Source organism: Ochotona princeps, chromosome 21, assembly GCF_030435755.1.
Source record: "Ochotona princeps isolate mOchPri1 chromosome 21, mOchPri1.hap1, whole genome shotgun sequence".
Taxonomy (NCBI): Eukaryota; Metazoa; Chordata; class Mammalia; order Lagomorpha; family Ochotonidae; genus Ochotona; species Ochotona princeps.
In genome coordinates, this window is record NC_080852.1 from 36097311 (window position 1) to 36122555 (window position 25245).

The window sequence follows — 25245 nt, forward strand, 5'->3', positions numbered from 1 at the left end:
TGTTCAAGGCGAGGACTTTAGCCGCTAGGCCACCATGCTGGGCCCATCTTGGAGTAATTTTTATTGACATACTTTATTTTTACCTGACATTTGGACATTGTATTTATGGGGTGCAACGTGGCAACTCAGTACCTGTACATACTGTCTAATGAGTTTTGCAGGCTTTTCATCACTGCTGCAGTTGGAAACTTGTTAGTTGGGAAACATTTGGGAATAAAACCCTAATTGTCATTCTAGAAAAAGAGCAAATACAAGAAAAGAACCAGGACAGTTTTTATTCCCTGATTTACCATGTGCTCTTGCCTTTTCACAACAAGTATAAAGTTCAAGCTTCTTTTGTTGCCCTGAAGCTGTTGCTGCCGAGTTATCATGCAGTGGACATGTTTAGGATGGAATTTAGCTGGTGGAGATGTCGTCACTTGGCACAGGGAAAGCAAAGAACTTTGAACTCTAATTCTGATTAGCCAACTGAATTTTTGTATAGAAATCGATTGGGACTGGAGTGTAGAAAAACTGATCTGAGATGCATGTGTGAAGGAGAAAGACACTAGTTTATATTGAGCCCTCGTTATTTTCAAGGCGGTGGGAAGTAGTTGAATATCAGGTAAACAAAAGAAATCTCAATAATCACAGAGATTTGAACTGTTTTCATTGCTCTGCCTCTTGGATGTGGCAGGCTGGAATTTAGAGGAAAGGTCTGTTGAGAAGCATTGTATTGAGAGAGCCGTGTGCTGATTCTGTGTGTATGTGTATACATAGACACCCAGGTTTAAAAAGTGAAGGGAGGGCCCGGCGGTGTGGCCTAGTGGCTAAAGTCCTCGCCTTGAAAGCCCCGGGATCCCATATGGGCGCCGGTTCTAATCCCGGCAGCTCCACTTCCCATCCAGCTCCCTGGTTGTGGCCTGGGAAAGCAGTTGAGGACGGCCCAAAGCTTTGGGACCCTGCACCCATGTGGGAGACCCGGAAGAGGTTCCTGGTTCCCGGCATCAGATTGGCGTGTACCGGCCCGTTGCGGCTCACTTGGGGAGTGAAACATCGGATGGAAGATCTTCCTCTCTGTCTCTCCTCCTCTCTGTATATCCGGCTTTCCAATAATAATAAAATCTTTAAAAAAAGAAAAAAGTGAAGGGATAGTGTTAAAGGAGGAGCCAAGAATAGGATTTAGTTATTCCATTTCTGTGTAGTGTTTAAAATCAGGGAATCTGAAATGAGACTTAGGTGTCTAGAATCTTTATACACAAAAGTATTCATTGGAAACTATTTGATGTGAAAGGAAATTGAAATTGAGAAAAATTTACATGAAGATTGTAAACTAATTGTCAGATCATCACTAGCAAGCTCACGTTTGTATTGTGTACTGACCAACTTCTGTCAAAAACGCAAATTAAACTGGAGAACTATTAAAACCACTTGAGCAAGGATCTCAGAGCATGCCCCACATCCGGGACTTGGGGTGGGTGGGAAACTGGGTGGGGCTTCTCCCTCAATATCCCCCTTTACCTGGGGCCCGGCGGCGTGGCCTAGTGGCTAAAGTCCTCGCCTTGAAAGCCCCGGGATCCCATATGGGCGACGGTTCTAATCCCGGCAGCTCCACTTCCCATCCAGCTCCCTGTTTGTGGCCTGGGAAAGCAGTTGAGGACGGCCCAATGCATTGGGACACTGCACCCGTGTGGGAGACCCGGAAGAGGTTCCAGGTTCCCGGCTTCGTATCGGCGTGCATCGGCCCGTTGCGGCTCACTTGGGGAGTGAATCATCGGACGGAAGATCTTCTTCTCTGTCTCTCCTCCTCTGTGTATATCTGGCTGTAATAAAATGAATAAATCTTTAAAAAAAAAAATATCCCCCTTTACCTCAGATACATGATGGAAACAATATGGACATAATAGTATTACCTACTTCCCTATACCCCCTGAACCTTTTTTTACCATAATTAACTATGTAAAGATTGTCAACAAGAATACAATAAAAAAAAATAGGGAAAAAAAAACGCAAATTAAACCCCTAACGTTTGGCAATAGTGTACAAAGAGATATTCTGCCTATCATCTGGACTATCCCTCTTCCAGTATCAAGTCAGGTCACCAAAAGGCTGCATACTTAAAAACGGTGCTCCTTTAGCTCCTGTAGAATCACACTGAGCTGTGATTTTGTAAAAGTTATTGGTTTTTGTTACAAATGGCTATAGGAACTATTTGTGAAAGGATCTTTTTCCACTTTTGATGTAAAACAGATTATGAATCAGTAACTGCTGTTGGAACAGAATTGTGTAATGATATATAAAGGTCCATTCCAGGTCTTGTTTTCCCTATTTATTTACTTACGTGTTTATTATTAAAGATTTATTTATTTTTATTGAAGAGCAGATTTACAGAGAAGGAGATTCAGAGAGATTTTCCGTCTGCTGGTTCATTCCCCAAGTGGACACAACAGCCAGAGCTGAGCTGATCCAAAGCCAGGAGCTTCTTCTGGATCTCCCACGTGGGTGCATGGTCTCCAGACTTTGGGTCTTCTTCCCCTGCTTTCTCAGTCCACAAGCAGGGAGCTGGATGGGACGTGGAGAAGCCAGAACTCAAACCAGCGCCCCTATGGGATCCCAGCATATGCAGGGCAAGGATTTAGCCAGTAGGCTATTTCACCAGGCCCAATATCCCTATTTAATATGACACCAGGGAGGAAAAGTGTCTTTTGAAGCATTCTAAATTAGAACTGAGGAGCCAAATGTGAGAACTGACAACTTGTTTTCTTTTAAGGGAAGAATACAAATCTGGAGTTTCTATATTTTTTCATGTCTTGAAATATAGGAATTATTGACTAATGTTTCTCAGCCTAGGGCTTTGATCGCTTGTGAAAGTGGAACTGTTTTAGGTGGTCACTAAGTCCACTTTTACACACCTTAAAAAAAGAGCTATTTATTAATTTCACAGTCAGAGTTACAGAGAGAGAGGCAGAGAGATCTTCCATTCACTGGTTCTCTTCTCCAACTGAGCCAGGCAAAAGCCAAGAACCAGGAGCTGCTTCTGGGTTTTCCAGGTGAGTTGCAGGTGCCATGTACTTGGGTCATATTCTGCTGCTTTTCCTAGGCCGTTAGCAGGCGGCTGGATCAAAAGTGAGGCAAGCAAAAAACAAACCTGTGCCCTTACTGGATGCCAACATTGCAGGGAGTGATTTAACTCATTTTGCCACACTGCTGGCCCATTGTGTGTGTGTATGTAGGTATGCATGTATGTATGTGTATTGTTGGAAAGGCAGATCAGATTTACGGAGAGAAGGAGCAGCAGAAAGAACCATCTTCATCTGCTGGTTCATTCCCCAAACGACCTCAGTGGCTGGAGCTGAGCTGTTCCAAAGCCAGGAGCCAGGAGCTTCTTATGGGTCACCCACATGCGTTCACGGTTCTGAGGCTTTAGACCATCCTCCACTACTTTCCCAGGACATATACAATGAGCTGGATAGGAAGTGGAGCAGCCAGGACACAAACCGGCAGCCATATAGGATGCTGGCACCACAGGCAGAGGCTTAGCTGGCTTTATCACAGCACAAGCCCATGAGTTTTGCTTTTGAGAACTAAGGCATAATTATTTTTTTTTAAAGATTTATTTTTATTACAAAGTCAGATATACAGAGAGGAAGATCTTCCGTCCAATGTTTCACTCCCCAAGTGAGCCACAACGGGCCGGTACGCGCCGATCCGATGCCGGGAACCAGGAACCTCTTCCGGGTCTCCCACGCGGGTACAGGGTCCCAATGCATTGGGCCGTCCTCAACTGCTTTCCCAGGCCACAACCAGGGAGCTGGATGGGAAGTGGAGCTGCCGGGATTAGAACCGTCGCCCATATGGGATCCTGGGGCTTTCAAGGCGAGGACTTTAGCCGCTAGACCACGCCGCCGGGCCCGAGAACTAAGGCATAATTATGCAAAGTAGTATAGGCCTACACAGATCACTCTGTGCTGCCGCCACATTTTGTCACATTGAAAGGTCCTCAGGGAAAGTTGCACATTTAGAGCTGCCATCTTACGGTAGTGCGTGAGTCTGGACAGCTCCTGAAGGCCCTGCCTGTGTTAACTCCGCTGAAATAGTGATTCAAAGTATGATACAGTAAATACGCAAACCAAGAACTCATCTGCTTTCATCAAATGTTAGAAAGACTTTTCTTAATTGTGCATTAGACTTTGATATGACAGGTAGTGCATAGGCTTGTATATACCAGAATCTTCACAAACATGTGAATAGGGCCTTGTGCTGGACAACAATGGCTATGACATCACTAGACAATGAGAGTGTTTCACTTTCATTATAATCTTAGGGTCCTAAGCCTGGAACCAGGAGCTTCTGGTCTTCTGCATGGGTGGCAAGCGCGCATCACTTGGATCGTCCTCTGCTACATTCCCAGTCACATTAACAGGTAGCTGGGTGGAAGTGCAGCAGCCCAGACTCAACCTTGTGGCTGTTTACCTCGCCAGCACCATAGGCCGTGACTTCACATGCTGCACCATGGCTCCAGCCCTTTAACCTTTCTTTTGTCATGCAACATTGAAGCAGGTTTTGATCCATTTATTTTACTGTTATGCAAGATATCTTGGGGAATATATCACAATTTATCATCTTATTTTTTTCTTTTTTTTTTTAAGATTTATTTTTATTTTATTACAGCATTGTAGTGCAGCGGGTATGCCACCACTTGTTAGGTCAGCATCCCACTTCACAGCACCGGTTTGAGTCCTTGCTGCTCTGCTTCATGTTCTGGCTGCCTGCTGATGTCCGTAGGAAATCAGCGAATGATGGCCCCAAGTACTTGGGCTCCTGCCATCCTTGTGGGTGAGCGAGATGGAGGTCTGGGCTTCTGGTTTCAGCCTGGTCTGTTTGGACAGTGAACTAGTAGATGAAAGATCTCTCTCTCTCTCCCTGCCTCCCTCCCTTCCTGCCCCCCCTTGTGTTTCAAATAAATAAATAAATAAATAAATAGATAGATAGATATAGCTTTATAAATGAGGAACTCCTTCTTTAAAAAGGTTTATTTTTATTTGAAAGGAAGAATTACAGACAGAAAGAAAGATAGATCTTCTTTCCACTGGTTCATTCCCCAAATGGTCCTAGTGGCCAGAGCTGGGGATATCTGAAGCCAGGAGCCTGGAACTTCTTCCAGATCTCCCACATGGTGCAGGGCCCAAGAACTTGAGCCATCTTATGCTTTTCCAGACCATAAGCAAGGATCTGGATTGGAAGTGGAGCATCCAAGGCTTGAACAGTATTCATTTGGGATGCTGATACTGTGGGTGGAGGCTTAACCTACTACACCACAGTGCCAGCCCTCATAATTTTGTTTTTTAAAGAAAATATGCAAACAGATTGGTAGGCTACTCTGAATAGAATATTGATTGCTGGCAAAATATTTGGTTTCTAAGACCATTTTAACCTTTTTTGGAATTTTACACTAGAATAACTTTGTGCAAAAATTTTTGCTATAGGGCATTCTCATTTTCCAGATGTATTCTTGTCATTCCATTCTCCACTCATGTTTGTATTATCTCCTCTGATGGATCAGTCAGAGGATGAAAGATTGAGACGGTAGAACTTTTCCTGATAAATTGTAGCTGACAGTAGAATAAACCCACAGTTAAAAACAAACTCCCATGGTTTTTCTTGCTATTCTGATTACTGCATGAATGAACCTGAACCCGTTTCCTGGTAGCCAAGTTAAAACTGCAGGGAATAGTTGACTGCTAAGCCAGAAACAGCTACCTTAAAATTATGTGATAACTTTTCTAGAGAAACTATATAAGGAATGTGTTGTTTTCTGTGCCTAGCAGTTAATTGAGGCCATTTTGAGGTAGATCATATTGCTGTCAATTATTGCTATATTGGGCCCGGCGGCGTGGCCTAGTGGCTAAAGTCCTCGCCTTGAATGTGCCTCGGGATCCCATATCGGCGCCGGTTCTAATCCCGGCAGCTCCACTTCCCATCCAGCTCCCTGGTTGTGGCCTGGGAAAGCAGTTGAGGACAGCCCAAAGCTTTGGGCTCCTGCACCCGCGTGGGAGACCTGGAAGAGGTTCCTGGTTCCCGGCATTGGATTGGTGCGTACCGGCCCGTTGCGGCTCACTTGGGGAGTGAAACATCGGATGGAAGATCTTCCTCTCTGTCTCTCCTCCTCTCTGTATATCCGGCTTTCCAATAATAATAAATCTTTAAAAAAAAATTATTGCAGGCTCGGCAGCGTGGCCTAGTGGCTAAGGTCCTCGCCTTGATCCCATATGGCCGCTGGTTCTAATCCCGGCAGCTCCACTTCCTCTCCATCTCTCCTCCTCTCAGTACATCTGACTTTGTAATAAAAATAAAATAAGTCTTTAAAAAAAATTATTGCTATATTAAAAACCGCCTCAGAACTTAATGATTTAACATTGCATTATTGGTAAGATGATGCAAAAACTTGAACCAGGCGCCGTGGCCTAGCGACTTAAAGTCCTCACCTTGAACGCGCTGGGATCCCATCTGGGCGCCAGTTCTAATCCCGGCAGCTCCATTTTTCATCCAGCTCCCTGCTTGTGGCCTGGGAAAGTGGTGGAGTATGATCCAAAGCCTTGGACCCTGTACCCGTGTGGGAGACCTGAAAGAAGCTCCTGGCTCCTGGCTTCTGGTCAGCAAAGCTCTGTCCGCTGTGGCCACTTGGGGAATGAATCATCGGATGGAAGATGATCTCTGTCTCTCCTCCTCTCTGTAATCAGACTTGACAATAAAAATAAATCTTTAAGATGAAGAAAAAACTTTTCTCATTATTTATTCCGGTGAATTTCAGCTGTACTACCAGTTACACAAAGTCTGTTTGCAAAACCCTTAAAGATAGATTATAAAATGGGAATTGGAATGAAGAACAGATTTTTAACTACTACGAATTCAGGATTGAATTGATCATTCCCTGCCCCTCCCCAACTCCCCATGTCCCCTGATGTGAACTCAGCACCCCCTAAGATTCATTAAGTCTCCAGTGGAGTTACAAAATATTTTTAGCTGAAAGAAAATGAAAATGTGTCAGAGCAAACTTTGGTGGGTACAGCTAAGACAGTACTTGGGGAGGAATTTATACCATGGGATGCTTGTGTTAGAAAAGGACTTCAGGGGCCCGGCGGTGTGGCCTAGTGGCTAAAGTCCTCACCTTGAACGCGCCAGGATCTCATATGGGCGCTGGTTCTAATTCCAGCAGCTCCACTTCCCATCCAGCTCCCTGCTTGTGGCCTGGGAAAGCAGTTGAGGACGGCCCAAAACCTTGGGGCCCTGCACCCGCGTGGAAGACCTGGCCGTGGAAGGAGAAATTGTGACCCTGTGGGATCAAGAATCCTTCCTTACTAATTCTCCATTTATTTTCTTTTTCTCTACCCTTTTTCTATACCCTCTTTATGGTCACCTATTCATCCATGGTGTATCTAGCTGGTTTCTTACATTAGCACTGCTTAAAAACAAAAGAACAACAAAACTTGAAAACTTCTCCACTTCTGCAATGTACTTAATTTTTAGAGATATTCCTGGTTCGGTGTTCCTGTCTCCCAAAATGCTGACAATAGCCAGGGCCTGACCAGGCCAGAGCCAAAATAGCGTCGTGTTGTGCAGTAGAAGTGGCCTGTCCAAGATACCTCAGGGACCTGGCCTGCCAAAGGCCATCGGTGCCATCCTCCATCCCCCAACCTTAACAGGACCCTGTCCTCAAGCCTCTGGCAGCTCAGTAGTCCACTGTGGGTGTAGGGTGCCCAGGGCCCCAGAGCCTTAACATGAGGTTCCTGGTTTGCCACTCCCAGACCAGCATTTCGATGTGCTGTGGTGAGGCCTGCCTAGCACCTCTAAGGCCCCTGACCTGCCCACTCCCAGACTGACGCTTTGGTAGGCCTGGCAACCCCTTTGCCGGTGTACATCTGACCTCAGGGACCTTCAAGTGGCTCTGGCCAGCCTGCAAGATGTGGCTCGAAGACCGCTTCCCTGGGGACTGGATACCACCGTGGCTGCCTGGTTTCACATCCAGCCTCTACCACACCCTAGCCTGCCTGGTGCAGTTGTAACCCCAGGCAGGCTCCCTCTCCCCACTAAACCAAGCCCCCACGGACCACAGCCTGCCCAGCCCAACTCAGGCTCTAGACCTTCTCCCAGAGGGGAGGAAAGAAAAGGAGAAAGATTTTTTTATATGGATGCTTGTGTAATATATCTGAATGTTTGCAATTTTTAAGTATAAATAATGAGCTTTTAAAGACCTTTTCAAAGCAGTGGGGTGGCATGTAATGTATCTTCAATTTGCTTGAAGTATGGCCTTCATTCAGACTGTACTCATACTGAACTACCAACTTCGAACAAATTCACCCTCCTGTTAGTACAATTGTGCAGTTTTTGTTTAACCTCAGTTCTTCTGCTTATAGCTGTTTTCTGACCAGATTTTGTCATGAAGATGTTAGGAAGTAGATTTTCATCCTGTTGATAAAATGCTAGTTAAGATGTCTGTGTCCTATACTTTTTATTTGTTTTATATATTTTTGATTCTTACTTTCTAATATACATTTTTGGTGGCATAGGGTTTTCCCCCTTTTCCTCCCCTGCCTCCCGCCCCCTGTGTGCCCTATTTGATACCTGGCTGAGGCGCCCGACTTCGGCTTCCTGCCAGCACCGACCATGGGAACCAGCAGTTAGAGCTCAAGTAACTGGGTTTCTGCCACCCACTTGGGAACCTTCTGTTAGGTTCCCAGCTTCCATCTTTAGCCTCTGCCAATGGAGGCATTTGTAGAGTGAGCCAGCAAGTGGGAACGCTGTCTGTCTCCCAGAAAAATGTGTGTGTGTGCTCCTAAAACTGTTGGATTGTCTTTGATCTAGGTAGGACTTTACTAATGTGAGAGAAAGAACAGAATGTGAAGGAATATCTATATGGCTCTGTTTTCTCTTGATGCTAATAAGATTCTTTTAGGATTCTTTTTCAGGCTTCCTCTTATTTGGGGAAAAAATTCCTAAGGCTACAGTTAATTGTACAATATTGGTGAACTAAAAGGAAATAATGTATGTGTGAAAAATAAGGTTGATTGCCGCACTTGCTCTTCTGCCATTTTTATTGTTCTGAATATTATAAATATTATCTCGGCTTCATAATAAAGTCACAGCAGATTCTGGGTCCTCGGCCAGGTCACACTGGCCTAACAACCCTGTATCTCCTCTCAGTCCAAACTGTGTTATCTGTAAAACAAATTAATCAGTGGGTTCTTTAAATTTTTCACTTCCTGTACATATCTCCCAGACACTAAACAGGTTCAAGGAGAGAAGTTCTTTCCAACCTTTTAGTATTTTTTATGGCCTGTGTTTGAGATTCACAGTATTTTTAATTCTTGTTGCTTAACTGAGCTGAAGATTATCCCGTGTGACAGTGTAGATCTCTTGTTTTGGAATTGCCATTACTTTCTAGAACAGCCATTCTGTGCAGCTGCCAGCAGGCCCTGGGTCCTCTTGCTTCATATTACAGTGATACTGCTTTGTAAGGGTGGAATCTGCCTCGCAGGGCTGGAGTCAGTCTCTGCTGACCTCATGCCACAGTACACCATGTTCAAATCTGGGAGAAACCCGAGGATATTCAGCATATTCCTCTTTCTCCTCCCTTGCCAGCATGGAACCCTCACTCTCCTCGGAAACCGTATGTTGTATATGTGTGTGTATCTGTCTTTTTTTTTTAAATCTCTCTCATTCCTGTAGTTTTACAGCTTTAAGTGGGGGCTGGTAGAATAGAAAGACACAGGAACTGGCCTGAGCTATAGATTCGTATTTTTCTGCAGTAAAGGCAAGGAGCAGTGCTTACGGCTGCAGTACCAGGAGATTGTGTGTGTGTGTGTGTGTGTGTGTGTGTGTGTCTCCGTCCTGGCTGTTCGTCTCACCCGAGGGGTTCGGGCAGAATGCGGAGTGCTCTGTGACAGCTGTGCGGGCTCAACCATCTGGGCTGTGTGGACTCCCGTGTAGTGAACTGCCTCAGTGCATGGCCAAATGTCGTCCTCACTTGCTCAGACTAACTGGTTACCAGAAAAATGAGCCCTTTCCCTCTGTGAATAAGGGAGTTTTCATTTCCCTCTGGCAGCTTGAAAAAAGCTTGGGTTAAACTGGAAGATGCCAGGCATGCATAACAAATAGGAATTTGGGTTAAAGCCATTTGAAATATTTCTCACATTAAAGACGGGTCTTAACACTCAGCTACTTGTTTTCAAAGTATTTTTCCCAAGGACTTGATGATTTTATGAATTATAAACTATTACACTCAATGTTAAATTTCTCAGTGCCAAATCTGTGTTTCCTAATAGCAAAACAGGTGCTTGAGGTAAAAGTAGATAGGAGTTTAGCTTTAAGAAACACAACTTCCATATTACATCCATCGTCTTGAATAGAAAACCCACACTGTAGTTTGATGTTACTGTGATTTTTGTTGATTTTATAAAATTTCATAATTTATAAGTTTTCTAAGGTAAATGATAAACCAAATTAGCTTGCTGAATTTTTAATAAATAAATATTGATATCATTTTCTGGTAAGCAATTACAGTTAAGATCCAAGTAGATTTTCCCTCTGAAGTTTGAGCTGAATTACCCTCTTATGCCTTTATGGCCTTAAATGCCAGCTTTGTTAACAGATTGTTCCTTTAGTCTGTATCTCCCTTGCTGTTTGTTCTGTTATCTTGAATTCAAGACTCTGGCACATCTCTGTTTATTCTGAGGTTATGAAAGGTCAGTTTACTTACCTAGGACTAGCATTCTTAATAAAGATAGTTGAGTGAGGTGATCCAAAGGGAAGAATTCATAGGAGAGCTCTAAACGTAGGGGGCGGAGACTCACAGTAAGCTGAAAGTTAACTCTTCTTTCTCCATTACTCAGTGTTGGTTTTTTGATTTTGTTTGTTCGTTTGTTTTTAATGTATTCAGAGACAAAGTGCTCACCTCTGCTGGTTTGTTCCCCAATTACTTGCAGTGGTCTGGACTGGAGGCTGAAGCTAGAAACCCACAAATCCAATCTAGCTCTCCCTGGGCGGGGGGTAGTAATGCAGTCGTTGGGTCCTGGGCTCTGCCCTAGCAGGAAGCTGGGGCCAGGTTCACACTCAAGCACCCTGGTGTACAACCGAATCTTACCAAATTGTTGACAGTAGGTGGAGGAGGGAAGAACTTACTTGAAACATTTTTGGTTGATTTTATCTTATCCAGTGATCACATTAAATCATAAGAGGAGAAGAGTTTATTTAAAAATATAAAAATGAGATGCTACAGGGCACACTATTTGTTAAATTCCTTCATATATCTATGTAAAATGATAATATTTGCAGTATTGACAGGTTCTAAAGATTGATAATTTTCCATTCTCTTTTTCAGTAGCCCTGCAACACATCCCATTTGTATGTTCATGTTAAAGTTATGCATGTACTCTTATATACAGCAAACATCTAAGATAATTCCTGATAATTATCAGCTTTGCTGAAGTTTTCTATATACATGTCCAGAATTTACTGTGGCCATTTAGAGTATATATGTATGATTACTTTACCTATACAGATACTGTACCTTTCCAATAAGTGTTATCTACATTGGGCTGTTACTATCTTCAAATGGTAAACTTCTGAAAGAAAAGGGGAGAATGATAGGAATTTGCATCTCAGACATGTAGTAGAGTGCACACAAAATTTAACACCTCAAAACAACTATTTTAGTTGCTTAGTTTTTCCTTTGTCCAAATACATTATTTGTGAAAATACTGAAGTGTAATTTTATAATATGTGAGAATATTATCCTGTATACTAGTTTTTATTCATATAAAGAGAATAGACTCCATGCATCTGATAGGTACAGTTCCAAGAAGACAACCACACCTCACACCACCCCACACCCAGGCCAGTTGCTTACAATTCTAAGTCAGCCTTTTGGGCTGGGTTCAACTGAGGATCCTTTTGGGGTCGGTGCATTGGCTCAACTGGCCAATCCTCCACCTCTAAGTGCCAGCAGCCCATATGGGCACCAGCTTGTGTCCCAAATGTTCCACTTCCCGTCCACATTTCTATGTATGACCTGGGAAGGTAGCAGAGGGTTTGCCCAAAGCCCTGGGACCCTGCATCCATATGGGAGAGCTGGAATAAGTTCCTGGCTTCAGATGAGCTCAACTCTGGTCATTGCAGCCACTTGAAGAGTGAACCAGTGGATGGAAGATCTTTGCCTATGTCTTTGTTTCTCTCTGTAAATCTGCCTTTCCAATAAAAATAAATAAATCTATTAAACATTTACATCATCATTATACCTACAGAAGATCACCAAGATATATTACAATATATTTTAACATATTTCAGTTGGTGTTTGCAATTTTAAGTGGGAAGAACTCGCTATAATGCCCAAGTTAAAATATTTATTTTTACTTGAAAGGCAGATTTACAAAGAAAAGGAAACACAGAAAGAAAGAGCTTCCATCCACTGGTTCATTCCCCAAATGGGCAGAAGAGCCAGAAGTGAGTCATTCCAGGGCTAGGAATCAGGAGCTTCTTCCAGGTCTCCCACGTGGGTGTGGGGCCCAAAGGCATGAGCCATCTTCCACTGCCTTCCAAAGTCATAAGATGCGAGCTGGATGGGAAGTAGAATAGCCTGGACACAAACTGCTGCCCTTATGGGATGCCAGCAGCACAAGCAGAGGATTAAGATGCAATACCACCACACCATGCCAGCTCCACTATTTATTTATTTGTTTGTTTGAAAGGCAGAATTAGAAAGGAGAGGCTCAAGGAGAGAGATTCCCTCTGCTGGCTACTCTCCAGATACTCACAATGGCCAGGGCTGTGCCAGGCTGAAGCCAGGAGCCTAAAGCTTCTGTCCGGACTCCCACATGGTACAGGGGCCAGCCCAAGTACTTGGACCATCTGCCACTGCTTTCCCAGGTTCATTAGCAGAGAGCTGGATCAAAACTGGAGCAATCAAGACTCAAAGTGGCACGCATATGGAACATGGCACTGTAGATGGCAGCTTAACCCACCTAGCCACAGTGCCAGCCCCTCCTCCTTTGTTTCATGTGGTTATCAGGTGGGGCTTCAGGAAGCTAGAAGCAAAGATTTCATTTATTTATTTTGTCAAAAGGTATCACAAGCGAAGATGTCAAGAAAGATGAAATATTGTGAGATAATTCTCACACAATAGCTATTAGAAATAGAAGAAAGAGAAAGAAGTTATCAAACAAATTTTACAAGTTAGAGACTCAAGGATTATTACTACATGAGAACAAAATGGGAAGAGAACGGAGTGGAAGAAGTTTGCCATAAGTACATCTTCAGGTAATTTTTGTAGTTTCTAGAAGCTCAGTTTTCATTTTTGAAGAACCGGGTCATAAATTTGAGAGAACAGCGGAAGATAGAACTTTTATTACCTTTATTAATGCTACCTTTACATTTTTTCTCATTTCATTTAGATTTATCACACAGTTTATTATATTTTACTAGATATACAAAGGTTATTTAATGAAACAATGCAGTTTTGCCTGCTTATTTTTTTAAGATTTTATTTGTTTGAAAGATGAAACTAGAGAGGAGAGGCAGAGAGTTAATTTATATGCTGGCTGACTCCCCAAAAGGCTGTGTTGAGCCAGGCTAGAGCAGGCACTTCTGGATCTCTCACGTGGACTCAGGGCCTCGGGCCCTTGGATCATCCTCCATTGCTTTCCCAGACTCCTTAGCAGTGAGCTGAACTGGAAGTAGAGCAGCCAGTACTCCCATTACTTGCTATGCCACAGCACTGGCCCCCTGCCTGCTTATGTAAATGTTTTTCCCAGTAGATAGTTGTGGTAAATTACTTTCATGATGTGTACCTATTGTGATTCTCCACTGAATTAGTTGTATGCCAGATTACCTCTGAGTTTTGGAGCCAAAGTATGAAGAATGAAGCCAGGTGCGGGCCACCTGCTTCTTTGATACCTCAGAGGGTGAGCAAGTCTGAAGAACTAGTCAGTGACTTTGACTCAGTTGTGAAAGCAGGATTGGAGGAAGGCAGAAACCTGTTGGTTGTCACTGACCAAGCACTTGTGGGTCAGACTTAGTCACAGTGCACATCTCCACCATGGGGACAGGGCTCTAGATTGCATTAAGGCTAATTACAAAACCTGCCCCCAAGCATATTTCATTATAAGGTTAATCTCTAGACCCACCAATAAATTGAGATTTAAAATGTGGTAGTGAAATGGGCATTAGCACATGATGCACAGTTTTTTTCAAAGATTTATTTTTTATTGGAAAGTCAGATATACAGAGGGGGGAAGACAGGAAGATCCCCAGTCAGCTGTTCACTCCCCAAGCGGCCACAGCAGCTAGAGCTGAGTTGATCTGAAGCCAGGAGCCAGAAGCCTGGAGCCTCCTACGGGCCTTGCACACGGGTGCAGGGTCCCAAGGCCCTGGGCCGTCCTCGACTGCTTTCCCAGGCCACAAGCAGAGAGCTGGATGAGAAGCAGCTACTGGGATTAGAACCTGCGCCCATATGGGATTCCAGTGCATGTAAGGCAAGGACTTTAGCCACTAGGCTACGTGCCAGGCCCACGATGCACAGTTTTAAATAGCATTCATGAGTATCATTTTTGCTAAAAATTTTTACTAGATGTATGAGAAATATACCATGGACATGTGCTGAACATTTCTTAAATAATACATGATTCTTATGTACTTTAATTTGAATGAATGAAACTAAGCATAGATGAAAAGTCAAACATTACTGAACAAATAGGTTTCTTGGAATTCTTAAGATCTGGGGTACAGATTTCTGAGACTTCATGTTGTCCCATTCCTTCTTGTCTAAGTACTTGCTGGTGTACCTGCAGACACACTGCAGAGTCAGCATCCTTCACATTCAGGTAACGTTTGGCATTTAGGGTCACCACACTGAGCTGTCGTCCTGTTGTTCACTGATGGACAGTGAGAGAATACTGGCTGCAGGATAAGATGTGTTATGGTCATCTAACATCACAACAGTGGACTTTGATTTAGCAAGCCTGAGGTCCAGATGTATCTTACTTTCTTAGTAGTCCTCATGTATTTAAAGAATTTTGACTTCTGCTAAGTCTCAGGTTCCTCATATTTAAAGTGGAGTAATACCTTAAGAAATGCACTGTTGTGACAATATGGGAAAAATTGGGGTAGAAATTGGGGGGATGCAAGTCCCAGACTATACAGAATTGTATGATAAAAATCAAAAATTAAAAAAAAAAGAGGAGTAATAGCTGCCTTGCAAACCTGTCAAGATAGGCCCACCCACTTTTTTTTTTAAGATTTTTTTTTTTTTTGTATTGGAAAGTCAGATTTACAGAGAGAAAGAGATAAAGAGAGACAGATCTTCCATCCACTGGTTCACCCCTTAACTGGCCTTAAGGCCAGAGCTGAGCTGATCAGAAGCCAGGAGCCAGGAGCCTCTTCCAGGTCTCTCACATGAGTGCAGGGTTCCAAGACTTTGGGCCATCCTCAACTGCTTTCCCAGGCCACAAGCAGGAAGCTGGAAGGGAAGTGGAGCAGCTGGGATACAAACCACCACCCATATGGGATCCCAGGCGTGCAGGGTGAGGACTTTAACCACTAGAGTCCTCTGAGACTCTAGTGAGAGCAGTTCTTAAAAAACATTTACCTGAGGCCAGTGTCATGACTAAGAGGCTAATCCTCCACCCTGCTGCACCAGCATCCCACGAGTACCAGTTCTTGTCCTGGCTGCTCCATTTCCTGTCGAGCTCCCTGCCTATAGCCTGGGAAAGCAGCCAGAGGATGGTTCAAGTCCTTGGAACCCTGTATCCACGTGGGAGACCCAGAGGAAGCTCTTGGCTCCTGACTTCAGACCAGCTCAGCTCCAGCTGTTGTGACCATTTGGGGAGTGAATCAAGGGGTAGTGAACTAGTGGAAGAGTTCTGTGTCTCTCCTCTCTTTGTAAAAATCTGGCTCTTAGATGAACATAAAATTAAATCTTTAAAAAATTGCTGAGGTGTGGCGTGGGTGGGACTAGTGCAGTGGCATTGTCAGTTAAGCCTCTGCATTGCCAGCATCCCGTGGCTGCTGGTTTGTGTCCCAGCTGCTCCACTTCTGATCTAGCTCTCTGCTAATGCACCCTGGAAAGCAAAGCCAGCAGCCTGGAGCTTTTTCCAGGTCTCATGCAGGTGCAGGTGGTAAAGACTTGGGCTACTTCCATTGCTTCCCCCAGGCAGTTAGCAGGGAGCTGAATCAAGGTGGAGCATCTGGGGCTCAAATGAGATGCTGCATCACATAAATAAAATGCTAAGACTAAGTTGTCCAACAAGTCTCCAACTTGTAAAATGATTTAGATACAAAAAGAGGGTTTGCCTAAGTGGATTCTTAGTTTAAATCAGACAAAGCTCTTGTGACAGTACAATACATTGCAAGAATTGGGATGCTGTACACAGTCATTCTTTAAAATTAAAATTCCAAGATGGAAGCATTATTAATATTAACTAATGTTAGCATATCACAAACACTGTTGTTGGGGCCAACATTGTGGCAGGGTTGGTTAAGCAGCTGCCTGTGACACCAGCATCCCAAATGAGTGCTGGTTTCAGTGCTGGCTGTTACACTTCCAGCTCCCTGCTAATAACTTGAGAAAGCAGCAGAGGCTAGCCCACGTACCTGGGTCCCTGCAGCCTGGTGGGAGGCCCGGCCATTGTGGCCAGTTGGGGAATGAACTAGCGTTTGAAATCCCCAACCCTATGACCCTGCCTTCCAAATAAAGCTTTTTTTTTTAAAGAAATAGTTATAATTACAGTATAGAACACTGAGAGGAAACCAAGTTTGAAAGAATAAATGAAATTCCTTACTGTAGTGAATTGTGCTCTTAAAACAATGTAGCTTATCTGTGTGTTACTTTTAAGTCAGAGTTTTCCAGTGGTGTAGACACTTGAATTAAGATGCTGGAGCACATTCCAGTGGTTTGCTTTATATATTGGTGATTTCTGCGTTTTCTTCCTGTACCGTTGAAGGTGTGTCCTAACTTGGAACATGATGGTCCCCACCAAAGATTTTACTTATCTCCTCATGAGCCTACAATTTAGGAAATATTCATTACTGTATCACATACTGTCCTCCTCACTCCCTAAAAACATAAGAACTAACAGCCTTTGGGTATTTGTAAAGATCTAGTGTTTTGTTTTGATATTCCTGCGCAGCTATTATTAGTGTGTGCTTTCCATCTAACCTTTAGAAATCCTGAAACTGACCCTTTGCTGTTTTGTTTTGTTTGCTTGGTTTTGTTTTTTGGTTTGTTTGTTTGTTTGTTTGTTTGAAAGGTAGAGTTAGAGAGGAGACAAAGAGAGGTCCTCCAACTGCTGGTTTACTCCCCAAGTAGCCACAGTGGCTGCTGGGGCTGGGCCAGGCTGGAGAGTCAAGAGCTTCTTTAGGGTCTTCCACATGGGTCCAGGGGCCCAAAGACTTGGGTCATCTTCCATTGCTTTCCCAGACAGGGAAATTAGGCAGCTAGATCAAAGATGGAGCGGCCAGGCTCAAGGTAGTGCCCCTGTGGGATGCTGGGTCTCAGGTGGTAGAGGCTCAGCCTGCTATGCCATGGCACCAGCCCCACAACTGGACCTTTATAAACCTCAGGCTGGAATCTACTCTATTATGTTCCATAATGTCAAAAATAATATTTGGTTATTCCATTTAATTTATGGAGTAAATTTTTGTATACCTCTGCAGTTACTTTATAAGTAACATTTGGAAATTACCTGGGCCATCCTTGAACAAGGGGGTGGTATTCCATCAGGATTTTGGGGTGTCTGCATTTGTGAAACAGTTGCCTGTAGCACCCTTGAATCCTTTAGCTGGTTGCCATGATTTCACTGTGTCCCCTGAAAGTGTGTGTGTTGGAAGCTTCATGGTCAAGGTCTTGCGCTAGTGGTGTTTGGAGGCAGAGCCTGTGGGAGGTGGTTAGGGTAGGGCGAGGTCGCTGTGGAGGCATTAATGGCATTAATGAGAGAAGCAAGGTCAGCCAGTACCTTTGCTCTGGCCACCCTGTGATATCCTCCATCATGCTAGATTCAGCATCATGTTCTTAGGCTTGCAAGGACACCTGGGTGCTTTATAAAGTTACAGACCAGCATGTGGGAGGTGACATTATGACACTTGATGCTCTTCAGTTCCTTATACAGTTTCTTTAAGTGTCCTGGATGACAAGAAGGGTGGTGCTTTTGTTTACTTATTTACTTATTGCTGAAACCTCATTTTTCTAGCACTAAGCAAAGACCTTTGTTGCCTTATTGTTATGACTTTCCAGCTCCTTGCTTTGGCATTTTTCTGCCTCCCCACCCAGCTTATAGGGGTTCCATTGTACTTACATGGAACTACTGACATTGCCCCAAAACCTACCACTTAAGGAGTCCCGGTGGGAGGTCAGTGCAGTTAGGAACTTTGTGCCTGACCTGGCAGCAGGAGGAGGGCGGGGCCGGAGGCCCTGTGGAGTGCACGGCCGGACACCTGCCACCTGCCGCCTGCTCCTTACTCCAGCCTCCAAAACCGTTTCTGTGACTCCAGACCGTCACTGACATGTCATGTTTGTTATTTTTTTTATTTGACTCCACATTTCTCTTTCTCTAAACATTTGTCACTTTTGGGGAGGAAGGGGAAAACTTGTCGTAGCAATCATATCAGATATCATCATCAAGAAAATGAGTATTTTTGAACAGAACAGTCACTTGGGACCCTTTGGCAGTTTTCCCGGTGCATGTTTCTGAACTGAATATAGTAAAGGCAGAGAGAAGGAAGGAGGACATTTGGCATCTTGTCTAAAAAGTGAAGTGGTATTCATGACATCTGACAGCTGAGGAGAGGTTTTGTTAAGAACATCTAGGAAAGCCTCTGGGAGTATCTTTGGTTTTTAAGGAAAACATCTTTGTCTGGAATTTGCTTCTAGATAATGTGGAACAGAAACATTGTATCAGCCATGAGTTTGTAATTAAATCTGCTTTAATATATTTTGAAATGTGTCATATAAAATTATTTTTAAAAAATGTCTTTTCGGGCCCAGTACAAGAGCCTAGCAGCTAAAGTCCTCACCTTGCACACACCAGGACTCCATATAGGGGCCAATTCTAATCCTGGCGGCCCCACTTCCCACCTGGCTCCCTGCTTGTGGCCTGGGAAAGCAGTCAAGGACGGTCCAAAGCCTTGGGACCCTGCACCCACGTGGGAGACCTGGAAGAGGCTCCTGGCTCCTGGTTTCATATCGGCTCAGCTCTGGCTCTGGCTGTTGCGGTCGCTTGGGGAGTGAGCCAGAAGATGGAAGATCTTCCTCTTCCTCTGCCTCCGGTGTAAATAAATCCTGTATATGTATGTGTGTATCTTTTCTAGGGTAGCGGTAGGGGGCGACCCTGAGTATGGTCTGTAGTGGTTGGCAGGAACTGGCCGCAGTGGCTGCGCTCACCGCAGGCCTGCTGAGAAACTGAAGTTTCTATGGAAGCAAAGTAGAATATCATAAGAACATAATGAAGGGAGAGGAAAAAACCTATGGTGGCTGTGAAGGCTCTGATGCCATCTGTGTTGAGTTGATTTCCTGTAAAAAAAAGAACATGCAATAACATCAGGAACAATTCAAGCCATGGTGAGTGGCCCTTGCCAGCTGCCAAAAACAAAACCAGTGAGGTCAGTTGTAGAGAGATTCCCTTCACATGTGCTATCAAAAGTATGCATGTATTTTTTTTTTAAGATTTTTCTTATTGGAAAGTCAGATGTAAAGAGAGAAAGATGGGGAAAAGATCTTCCTGCCTGCTGGTTCACTCCCCAAGTGGCCACAATGGCTGGAGGTTGTGTCGATCCAAAGCCAAGAGCCAGGAGCTTCCCCCAGGTCTCCCACGCGGGTGCAGGGTCCCAAAGCTTTGGGCCATCCTCGACTGCTTTCCCAGGCCACAAGCAGGGAGCTGGATGGGAAGTGGAGCAGCCAAGATATGAACCGGCACCCATATGGGATCCTGACGCATGCAAGGCAAGGGCTTTAGCCACTAGGCTACCGCACCGGACCTAGAGTGCATGTCTTTTACCTACAAGTTTTTCTACACTAAGAGCTCCACTCAGATTCCAGAGTTCCCAGTTAGACCTGCAATCACATTGGAACTGCTGATGGCTGCAAGCTTTCCTAGGTTGCTAAATAAATTGTAATAGGGCCCAGTGCGATAGCCTAGCAGCTCAAGTCCTTGTCTTGCACATGCCAAGATCCCATATGGGTGCCAGTTCATGTCCTGGCAGTCCCGCTTCCCTTCCAGCTCCCTGCTAGTAGCCTGGGAAAGCAGTCGAGGACGGCCCAAGGTCTTGGGACCCTGCACCCGCGTGGGAGACCCGGAAGAGGTTCCAGGTTCCCGGCTCCAGATTGGCTCAGCTCCAGCCATTGCAGCCACTTGGGGAGTGAATCATTGGACGGAAGATCATCCTCTCTGTCTCTCCTCTCTGTATATCTGACTTGGCAATAAAAATAAATAAATCTTTAAACAACAACAAAAACTTTCTTGAGAAACCTGCAAATATCAGTACGAGAAAGGCCAAGATGATTGTGAAAACTCAGCCGTACTTGGAAAGCAGAAACAGTGAAGTGTGAAGTCCATTTCCTACTGTAAAAGGAACGAAAACTAAATCAACACATCCTTTGTTAGATAGAATGTGAACTTTATAAACAATGGGGCTGCTACTGATGGGACAGAAAAATACAGACTTTTTTTTTTTTTTTAAGCCAGAGGCAGAACCACATATGACAGAAATTCGCCCAAGCCTCGTCCCACATCCCAAGGCCACGAGAGAGCACCGATCAGAACACCCGAAGATTTTAAGAACAGGCTTAAAATTAGGCACCATTTGGGAGTGGGCTGTAGCGCATTGGCTCCAGTGAGCGCCTGTCTAAAGGCCTCTGAGCCCTGACTCGTGTGACTTAATAGGACTTGCTTACTTACGGATCATAGAGTTGTACAACTGTTACACAGGGAAGGTCAAAACAGTTTTCTTACCCCAAAATAAAACCTGCCACCCCTCCTCAGGTTTCCCTCTTCCCTCTAGCCCAGTCCACATCCTCAACCCGGAAAGGCCCGAAGGTGCTTTCTGCCTGAATAAATTTGTCACTCAGGACATTTCATACAAATGTGTGACCTTTTGTGTCTGGCTTATTCTCATTCTGTATAATGCTTTCAGGGTTTGTTCACATGGTAGCATGTGTCAGCACTTCATTTCTCTTTGATTGAATAAAACTGCACTGTCTAAAAAAAAAAGAAGGTATTGAAAGTGCTAATAAACAGAATTAACAGAATTAAGCAAACAAACTAGTGTTGATGCTAGCAGTGCAGAATTTAAATAACAAATATTTATTCAGGTGAAACCATTCAACCTACTCTTTACCCCAAGACAAACAGCCTATTGCCACGCCATTGTCAGTCTGACCTGGAGAGGTGAGATGTGTGGTTTCCAGTGACTTCCCAGCAGTGCACAGGCCGGCACTCCCCAGCCCCAGGACTCAGCTCCAAGCACAGAAATTACCCCTGCTGCAGGCTCCCGGACGGGACCGCATTGGACTGTATTAGATGGTCATCAGGCCTCATAACTTTTGCATATTAACCTTGGAGAAATAGCACTCAAAATTATGCTTGGTACATGCTACACTATATTTTATAATAATTAAAATTCCTGCTATGTGCATTCCCTCCAACAGTTTTTGCAGGGAGAAAGTGCAGCTCTGACAGCTTGTCTAAAAATCACAGGGAATTTTCCAGGCTAGTGCAGTCCCTGGGGATGCTGACGCTGCAGTCGGGGCTGAGCCTGGGTTTATGAAGGTGGAGCTGGCATCCTTCCCTTAGACTTTAGAGAACTGCACTGCTTTTCATTGAAGCAGCTTCTTTGTCCTCAATGAATTAGGGTCTCAGGCTCATTTTTAATTTTTGTTCAGTTTTCACTTAAATGATTTTAGGAACTGAAATCAGAAGAACAGAAACATTAGTATAGTATAGAATTCTGTTCTGGCGAACTTATATGGAAACATCTAGTAGATCTTTCCTTTGTGGTGATTAAATCTCGCTATCTAAACAGTATTGTTTGTTTTTCATCTCTAAGCTATTCTTAGCTTTGTCCAATTTAAATCAGAAGACAAATGTGGATGTTGAATTACTGTCCTGTAGCTTTAAATCCACCCAGTTGGATGCTTTTGTTTTTTATAAAAGATGCTCACAGCTGGAGAAGAGAGGCAGATACTGTTTGTGATCTCCATTCTCAAATTATTCATTTGCATTAGCAGCTCTAGCAAACGGTGCACACACACGCGTGCGCATGTGCACACACACACACACACACACACACAAAACACACACTTGTTTGGCATACGCTTTCTGTTTATTGAGCAGAGTCCTTGCAGGCTCCCAGATGGAGAAAGCTGTAAGAGTTGATGCAGGAAGGAGACAGACCCAGGGCTGAACCTAGGCCGAGGTGGGCACTACGGAGGACTGGCCATGTGGGGACCTTGATGTAGTGTGGCTGCACCTGCCTGTTCTGGGAAGGGCGCTTCTCTGAGGCTGTGAAGGTGAGAAGCCCCAGGATCCATGCGAAGCTCCACTGCGGCTCGGCTGGTTGTGGGCGATGCCTTCCCAGTGGTAGCCGCCCTCGTTTACGGCGTTATTCTCGGAGACTGTGTGTGCGGCAGTGACAGGCCACGCTACAGCTCCTGTGCAGTTGGAAGCGGGAGCAAATGGGAAGAGCTAGTCACCAAGCGAGGTCGTGATTTGTTTCACGGTCCAAGCTTGCCCTGGCAGTGCACAAATGAAGGATGCGCTTTGTGGCGAGCACGATCGGCAGGCTGCCTGACCGGGGGTTTGGGTAAGACAAATGAGTTGTTTGTGATTTTTTTTCTTGCTTTATGAATTTTCTGTGTATAAAGAACTGCATCTTAGCAAGAACTAAAATATTTTGCAGGATCGTATTGGACTGATCAGTGGGGTTAGAATAGAAAATATTATTTCTGGCCATGCAGATTGTGACCTGTTTTGTCCAAATGTCTATGAACAGAAAGAAGCCAGGAATGGTCAGAGCAAAGAATGCTGACTAACAATTAGGTCTCTTTTTCCCTTTGAATAGTCAAAATTACTCCTCCAGCTCTCCCTTTGGCCTCGAGTGGAAAGGGAAAAATGAAAGCCTCTCCTTACTGAGTTACAGTGGAGCAGCAGTAGGCTCGGAGCAGAAGTGTGGAGGTGGACACGTCTGCTGTTCTCATGGCTGCGCCTTGCTGGGTGTACATCTTGCTTCGTTGGCATTGCTGTTCCACGGCAAGTGGCTGTGTCGTGCTGCCTCTACTATGCTTGAGTCCCTCTTATGGACAGTTTTCTTTGCCAGACCCAATTTTGTCACAATGAAACTTTCTGCAGTTACTCCTAATTCATACTAGCTTTTGCAGAAAGCATCCCTGAAACATTTATAGACCCCAATATAGGTGAGGATTGCTGTCTTTATACTTTTGTTTTAGCAGATTTTGAAGTCTTGATTTTGGAATCTGCATAAGCATTTTATTCCATGTTAAAAGAAATGCTTTCTACTATCCTGTAAACCTTGCTCTGCTTTTAAGGTGGGTGCTCTCTTAGCTTTTTGTAGAAGCATGAAGGTTTACTTTCCCATCATTCATAACTTATGCAAGTGTTCCTGGGAGATAAGTGACTGTTTCATTAGCCAACTTCAGGTCTTGTTCCGGGCCATTCTCACCATCAAGGAGAGCCAAGTGTCCTGGCTGTGGAGAGGGGACAGCGGAGCTCTCCTGATACCTGACTGTGCTGACTCACTGCTTATGTAAGCTTCGCGAATCCGGCCATCAGGGCCCTCTCCCTTAGGGCTGCCTGACAGGTACCCCTGCTGCCTGCTAACCTTTCCTCTCAACATTCCCAGCATTTCTTTCACCAAATAAATCCCAGGAAGTAGTGAATACTTAGACAATTACTGTAAATACTTGTTTTTAAAAGAAAAAAAAAACCTGCTTTTTCTCTGTTTGAATTGTTACATTCCTTAACTGTTTTGCTATTGATTATGATAACACTCCAATTTTAGATTTTCTTGCTGTGTGACATCTGTAGGAAGAAGGGGTCATATCATTCTCTGCTCTTTCTATTGCAGCATGTTTTGTAATCTGTGTTGTTTTGTTACCCTGCTCTTGTTTTTTGTTTTTGTCTACTTTTTCCCTACTCAGCCACAGCCTTCAAGAAGCAAGATCTCTTGTTTTATTCATCAGTGTATGCCCAGCACCATATACAGCGGCTGAGAGCGATGACTAATTGGTCATGATAATGTACAGCACAGTGAGAAGCAGATGAGCACTTTGGGCTGTGCAGGGCCGCTCAGTGCAGATGGGAAGTGAAGCTCTGGAGACATAGACCCAGGGCCTAACCATGCAGGACTTTAAAGACTAAGTTCAGTTTCTTTTGTTTTTTATTCATGTGAGAGACAGACAGCTCCCACCCGCCCAATCACTCCCCAGACGTCCACAATGGCTAGTGCTGGACCAAGGCCATAGCTGAAGCCAAAAAGTTAATCCAGGTCTCCCACATGGGTAGCTGGAACCCAGTTAATGGGGTTGGGTGCCAGAATTGGGTATTAGACCCATGGCCACTAGGGAGTACATGTATCTTTTTTTTTTTTTTTTTAAAGATTTATTCAGTTTATTACAGCCAGATATACACAGAGGAGGAGAGACAGAGAGGAGGATCTTCCGTCCGATGACTCATTCCCCAAGTGAGCCGCAACGGGCCGATGCGTGCCAATCCGAAGCCGGGAACCTGGAACCTCTTCCGGGTCTCCCACGTGGGTGCAGTGTCCCAAATGCATTGGGCCGTCCTCAACTGCTTTCCCAGGCCACAAGCAGGGAGCTGGATGGGAAGTGGAGAAGCCGGGATTAGAACCGGCGCCCATATGGGATCCCGGGGCTTTCAAGGCGAGGACTTCAGCCGCTAGGCCACGCCGCCGGGCCCGGAGTACATGTATCTTAACTAGATGATCCAGGGCCAGTATTGTGGCAGAACAAGGTAAGCTGCTTCTGCCTATGATGCCAGCATCCCATGAGTGTTGTTGGTTTGAGTCCCAGCTGCTCCACGTCTGATCCAGCTCCCTGCTAATATGTGCCTGATAAAGCAGCAAAAGATGACCCAAATACTTGGGCCTCCGCACCCACATGGGAGACCTGTAAGGAGCTCTTGACTTCAGCAGGTCCCGCCCTAACTATTGTGGTCATTTAGAATATGTCTCTTATGTTTTGTAGGTTTT

General features: G+C 44.5%; 1 protein-coding gene and 1 pseudogene across 7 annotated transcripts in view; both read left to right on the forward strand.

Moving 5' to 3' along the window:
* Positions 1 to 25245, forward strand: part of TMCC1 (transmembrane and coiled-coil domain family 1) — a 147962-nt gene that overhangs the window by 94379 nt on the left and 28338 nt on the right. The window contains exon 1 of one of the 7 annotated variants that reach the window (XM_058679052.1): positions 9502 to 9646. The exons of the other annotated variants lie outside the window; for them this stretch is intronic. Coding sequence (XP_058535035.1) covers positions 9620 to 9646 — 27 coding nt within the window. The 5' untranslated portion in view covers positions 9502 to 9619. Of the gene's footprint in view, positions 1 to 9501; positions 9647 to 25245 lie in introns of those variants that run through there. 7 annotated transcript variants of the gene reach the window in all.
* LOC131482903 (elongin-C-like) lies at positions 19467 to 20158 on the forward strand (annotated as a pseudogene).